Below are 5,773 nucleotides of genomic sequence, written 5' to 3'. Positions count from 1 at the left end.
TGTCGCCCAGGCTTGAGTGCAGTGACGCAATCTCGGCTCACTGTAAGCTCCGCCTCCCGGGTTCCCGCCATTCTCCTGCCTCAGCCTCCTGAGTAACTTTGACTACAGGTGCCCGCCACCATGCCCAGCTAATTTTTTGTATTTTTAGCAGAGATGGGGTTTCACCGTGTTGGCCAGGATAGTCTCGATCACCTGACTTTGTGATCCACCCACCTCAGCCTCCCAAAGTGCTGGGATTACAGGCGTGAGCCACCGCATCCAGTTTTTTCTTTTTTCTCTTTTTTTGAGACAAGGTCTTGCTGTGTCACCCAGGCTGGAGTGCAGTGGCGTGATCTCAGCTCACTGCAGCCTTGACCTCCTGGGCTCAGATGATCCTCCCACCTCCTGAATAGCCTCCTGAATAGCTGAGACTACGAGGCACGCCACCACACCCAGCTAATTTTTGTTTTTGTAGAGTTGGGGTTTAGCCATGGTCTCTCTTTGGTAGAAACCAGTCTAGGCTAGTCTTGAACTCTCGGGTTCAAGCAATCCCCCTGCTTCAGCGTCCCAAGGTACTGGGATGACAGGTGTGAGTCCACAGCCAGCCCCTTGGTTTCCTTTTCCCCTTTTTTCAGGGGACCCGAAGCTGAGAGCGCCTCGGGTGCTCAGGCTACAGCAGCAGGAGTGGTTTTTGTTCATGACATGAGCCCCCTGCCTCCTCCCTCCATGTCTGGGCGTGAGCCGGGGATGGTGCCGGCACCGGAGCTGGCCTTTGCCCCATGAGCACTTCCCACAAGCGATGGCTCAGAGACCAAAATCCAGTCTTGGGGGTTTGTCCGAAACACAGATTCCTGCACCCCACCCTGACTGACGGAGTCAGAACCGTAGGGGGCCAGAAGTTGGCTGCATTTTAAGTTCCCCACACACCGGGAGGCTTGTGAACATTCACGTTCGGGAAGCACCAGCCGGCGACTGCGCACCGGCGCCTGGGCCTCTGCTGTGGGAGTGTACGTTTCTGAGTCTTGCTGATACCGTGTGGTTGCATTTCCGTTTCCTCAGTGGGCATGACGTTGCCACTTTCCCAGGAGACCTTGCAGCTGCGGCATCTCAGATGAGCCCCTGGAGGGCTGCCCCGAGGCTCGGATCTCGTACTCCAGCCAGAGCGCCCCGGCCGGACCCTTTGTCCCCATGACCGGTCTCAGTGACTCAGTGTCACCTGGGAAGGGGGAGGGCCTGGGGACATCGGGTCCCAGTGGCCTGACATGGGGCCCCTCTCTCCCAGCTGGCAGCAACGGCCCCTTTCTGTGTGGGAAGCAGACCACGTTTGAAGGAGGGATGAGGGAGCCTGCCCTCGCGTGGTGGCCGGGGCACATCGCCGCAGGCCAGGTGAGTCAGCGTCCACCCGTCTGCCGGGCAGCAGGCCCAGGCCTGTGGCCATCCCAGGGTGTGTGCAGCCCTCACTTTCCTCTCGCCTGCCCACCCTCCCCAGGGCCTGGCCTGCCTGTCCCTCCTGCCTGTCCTGGAGCTCCCTGGGTGTGTCAGGAGCCGTCCCCACCACAGCCACTCAGAGGCGCTCCTGTCCAGCCTCAGCTGCCCCTTCACGCCTGGTTTTCGTCCACTTGCTTTTCTGACTTAAGGGGCAGGGCTCACGGCGGTGTTAGGGCTTTCAGTGTTAGAGCAAGGCGGTCCTCTCCAGACAGGTGGGCCTGGAGAGGTGGGACCTCCTGGCATCTCCCTGGCAGGGCTGTGATTCTCCTTTCATCTGATCCACAGGGGCAGAGGAGGCTGCCAGGGAGTGAGGACATGGCCTGGCTCTGGGGTCTTTGAGACCTGGTTAGAGGCCCTTCTGCCACTCACAGGCCTTGTGGCTCCGCTCAGTCCCTGCCATGGGCATGTGCGCATGTGTGCATATCTGTAGACCCAGTTGGGCAGCGGGGCGCACGTCCCCCCGGGGATTGGCCCCCAGCCCCATCGGGTCGGGGCAGAGTGCCCTGAGCATGTTGCTGTCGTGTGTTTCAGGTGAGCCACCAGCTGGGCAGTATCATGGACCTCTTCACCACCAGCCTGGCGCTTGCGGGCCTGACGCCGCCCAGAGACAGGGCCATTGATGGCCTCAATCTCCTCCCCGCCCTCCTGCAGGGCCGGCTGATGGACAGGTTGGTGCTAGAACTGCCCCGGCCCCTTCCCCCGGATCCAAGTGGTGACGCCCAGAGCTGATGATCAGGTGTGACCCCCAGGCCCAGCCGCCCCTCATTGCGGACACAGGCGTGCTCGTGCCCAGTGCTGAAGGAGGCGGGGGGCCTGTGACGAGAGGACCTGGGGACCTGCCTGTGGGGCGGGAGCCACCCTGGGAAGGTCCAAGCACAGCGAGGCCCTGGCTCTCAGGAAAGCCTTAGGAGGGAGAGCAAGGCCGGAAGAGGGGCCTCATCCCTGCCTGTACCCAGGCACACACCGCCCCTGCCCACCCCACGCCTCTTCCCTGCCCAGCCTGGTTTTCGGTGCCCCATGGCTTCCTGTAGTTTCCTTCCACCTGAGTCGCTGCTCTGCCAAGTCCACGGCCTGGCTCATCCGGCTCTTAACTTCTGTCTAAATCCTTGGTGTCCAAAGTCCATTTCCTACCCCCGAGAGCAGCCACCACTTCACTCAAACCACGTTTCCTGGGCGGCCCTGAAGGGATGAGGATTATTCCAAAGGCTTGATGGGAAACAGAAGGTGGGGATGGCCCAAGGCAGCTGCCTCCTCTGGCTTTCCGGGGCAGGACAGAGGGGGTTTTGCTCACTTGTCCCCTCTCAGGAACTGGCACAAGTGCTTGGTCACTGTGGGGAGAGACGGTGCCCGGCTGCATCCCCCACTCCCCGTTCCTGCCTCGCAGGCCCAACGTGGTCCAGAGACCCCGTGCCACCCGCTTGCCTCTCACCTGCCCACCCTCCCCAGGGCCTGGCCTGACCTCGCCAAGGACCAGCAATGAGGGGACGCCCAGGCACCCCAGCCCCGGCCACCTTACAAGCCTTTTCACTTTTCGATCATCTTTGTAAAGTATCAACCAAGACCTCACGCAGAGGCATGAGCCACTGATGACGGACGCAGCCCGGAGCCCCCAGGTGGACCCAGCGAGTCCTTCCCATCGTTACATGGTCCTCCCCCCCGCCCGACAGGCCTGTCTTCTATTACCGCGGTGATACGCTGATGGCGACCACCCTCGGGCAGCACAAGGCTCACTTCTGGACCTGGACCAACTCCTGGGAGAACTTCAGACAGGTACGGGGCTCGGGACACGGGCGCGGGCGGAGCTGCCCCCATCTCTGTCCAGATGTGGCCCCTGAGTGCCATCCTTGGGGAGGCACAGGGGGGTGAGACAGGCAGGAGCCCCACCCTCTCCACAGCCTCCTCTGCGTGGCCCCCAGTCCTTCAGCGTGGCCCAGGGTGTGGCAGCTGACAGGCTGGAGGCGAGGGAGGGACCTCTTCCTGCCCCGCATGATGACAGCAGCCCTGCGGCACAGCTCCAAGCCTGGCCCAGACCCTGGTCAGGTGGCCCCCATGGGCCTCTCCATCCTGCCAGGGCACCTGAGCCTCGCCCACACCCCAGGCTGGAGGCGATAGGGGTGTGGCCTGTTTGGCCTGGGTGCTACATGGGGGCCACAGCCTCAGCGTCACCACAGCAGCCCCCAGCGTGGGAGGGTGAAACGCCACATGCACAGGGCCTGGGGCTCCAGCCACCCCAGGCTACCCCAGTACTGTCAGTGCCAGACTCTCCCACGAGCCCTCGCCTCAAGCCTCCCGCTCCCTCCCCAGGGCCTTCTCTGGCCCCTGCTAATCCCCACGCTCCAGCATCCCCGACCCCCTCCTGAGGGGTCTCTCTCAGCCCCACCCACTCCCAGCATCAAAGTCTTGAGATATGAACCCCCTGTTAATCTGCCTTAATTGGGAAGAAAATCATTCAGTTTAATGGAGAATCTAAGGACTAGAAGTGAGGACTGGAGCTGAGGGCTGAGCACCCAGGCTGAGGAGTGAAGCTGCTCGCCGGGCAGCAGCTGGAGGGCACCAGTGCCCAGGAGTGTTTTTGGCCTCTCCTCACCTTGTGCAGGCCCTGCACCCACTCTTTTTCGGGTTTTACCCAACACTGCCGCTTGCGAGGGCCGTCCTGGGCATCGGTCCCCCGGCCCTCTCCGTGATCCGCCCTTCTCCAGACTCCCAGGATTCCTCAGGGCTGCTCTAGTGAACACCATGGGTACTTCCTGGCTACCTGGAGGCCGGCAGTGTGTGGAACCCTCTGGAAGGAGGGCTGGTCCCCGACTGTCACACACGCAACCCCTCACCCTCTCCGGGGCCCTCTATGGGGTCCCTGCCATTGGCCCTCTTGGGACAAGGTCGGTGAGCCCCGCTTTTGCCCAAGTTGGTGTTCAGAGTGGACGGGCTGCAGCCAGAAGGGCACACAGAGCTCCCGGGCTGAGCCTCCCAGGTTCCTGTCAGCGCCTGTAAAAGTCTGGAAGGTTTTGCAGGCAGACTCGCCGCTGACACAGCCTGGGTCTCACTCGCATGCCACTCTTTGCTGGAGCATGTTTGTGCAAGGGCTCAGAAAACATCAGGAGAAGCCCCCCAGCACCGGCAGGCAGGGAGGCTGTTAACCGCGTCACTCCACTCCCTGGAGAGTATTGGGGGCTGCCCCTGACACCAGGCACCATGGTCCTGAGGGCCCAGGGCTTGTCCTCATGGCAGATGCCGCGGTCCTGAGGGCCCGGGGCTTGGCTTCATGGCAGATGCCGCGGTCCTGAGGGCCCAGGGCTTGTCCTCATGGCAGATGCCGCGGTCCTGAGGGCCTGGGGCTTGGCCTCATGGCCGTAGGCAGAGTGGGGTCGTCGGTAGTGAACTCACCTGTTCCGGGGCAGATGTCCTTACTCGTAAAAATCGCAGCCTGAGATGCAGAAAATGAGGACCATGGACTGTGAGCGTTGTGGGGTGGGGAGGGCCGGGGAAGGGGCCTGGCGTGGCTGAAGCTGCTGGTCAGCAAATGGGTCCCAAGGGGGCCACAGCTGAATGTTCCAAGAAGGGAACCTGGAATTTTTTTCTTTGGAGTTTTATGGGTTTTTAAGTATATCCAATTAAACACAATTTTTTTTAAGACAGAGTCTGGCTCTGTTGCCCAGGCTAGAGTGGAGTGGCATGATCTCAGCCCACTGCAACCTCCACCTCCAGGGTTCAAGCGATTCCCCTGCCTCAGTCTCCCAAGTAGCTGGGATTACAGGTATCTGCCACTATCTCCGGCTGATTTTTGTATTTTTAGTAGAGATGGGGTTTCACCATGTTGGCCAGGCTGGTCTCAAACACTTGACCTCAAGTGATCCACCTGCCTCAGCCTCCCAAAGTGCTGGGATGACAGGCGTAAGGCGCCGTACCTGGCCTAGACACATAATTTGAACATAAAAAGAAAAATCAGAATTTGTTTTCCAGCCTAAGAGCAGATGACAGTGGGCTCCTGTGACGTTTTTGTCTGTTGTGGCCACTGCCGGGGAGAATCTGCGTCCTGCGTGGGTATCAAGTCCGTGATCTGTTGTTCCTGTCCTGCTCCACAGCCCCACAGGGTGTGGCTCGGCAGGCCAGCCCGTGGCCGGAGCCCCGTGGACTCACCTGCCCTGTGGGCCTGGGGTTCTCTTGGAGGGCACTGACTGGGCCTTGGTCTCTGGCAGCTGGCCAGCCTTGCGGACGACAGAGATCCTCTGGTTCCTATCACACGTGGCTGAGTGGGTCAGATGGGAGCCTGTGACGGACAAAACACCCTTGGCAGTGTGGGGGTGGG

At 61.1% G+C, this 5,773-nt stretch overlaps 1 protein-coding gene across 1 annotated transcript in view; it reads left to right on the top strand.

Annotated features, from left to right (window-relative positions):
- The window catches only part of GALNS (galactosamine (N-acetyl)-6-sulfatase), a 53,395-nt gene that overhangs the window by 36,965 nt on the left and 10,657 nt on the right, over positions 1-5,773 (top strand). The window contains exons 11-13 of the mRNA XM_011971885.1: positions 1,262-1,365; positions 1,999-2,135; positions 3,135-3,237. Coding sequence (XP_011827275.1) covers positions 1,262-1,365; positions 1,999-2,135; positions 3,135-3,237 — 344 coding nt within the window. The remainder of the gene's footprint in view (positions 1-1,261; positions 1,366-1,998; positions 2,136-3,134; positions 3,238-5,773) is intronic.

This window comes from Mandrillus leucophaeus, unplaced genomic scaffold (assembly GCF_000951045.1).
Source record: "Mandrillus leucophaeus isolate KB7577 unplaced genomic scaffold, Mleu.le_1.0 Scaffold10, whole genome shotgun sequence".
NCBI lineage: Eukaryota > Metazoa > Chordata > Mammalia > Primates > Cercopithecidae > Mandrillus > Mandrillus leucophaeus.
This window is presented reverse-complemented; position numbering and strand designations above follow the sequence as displayed.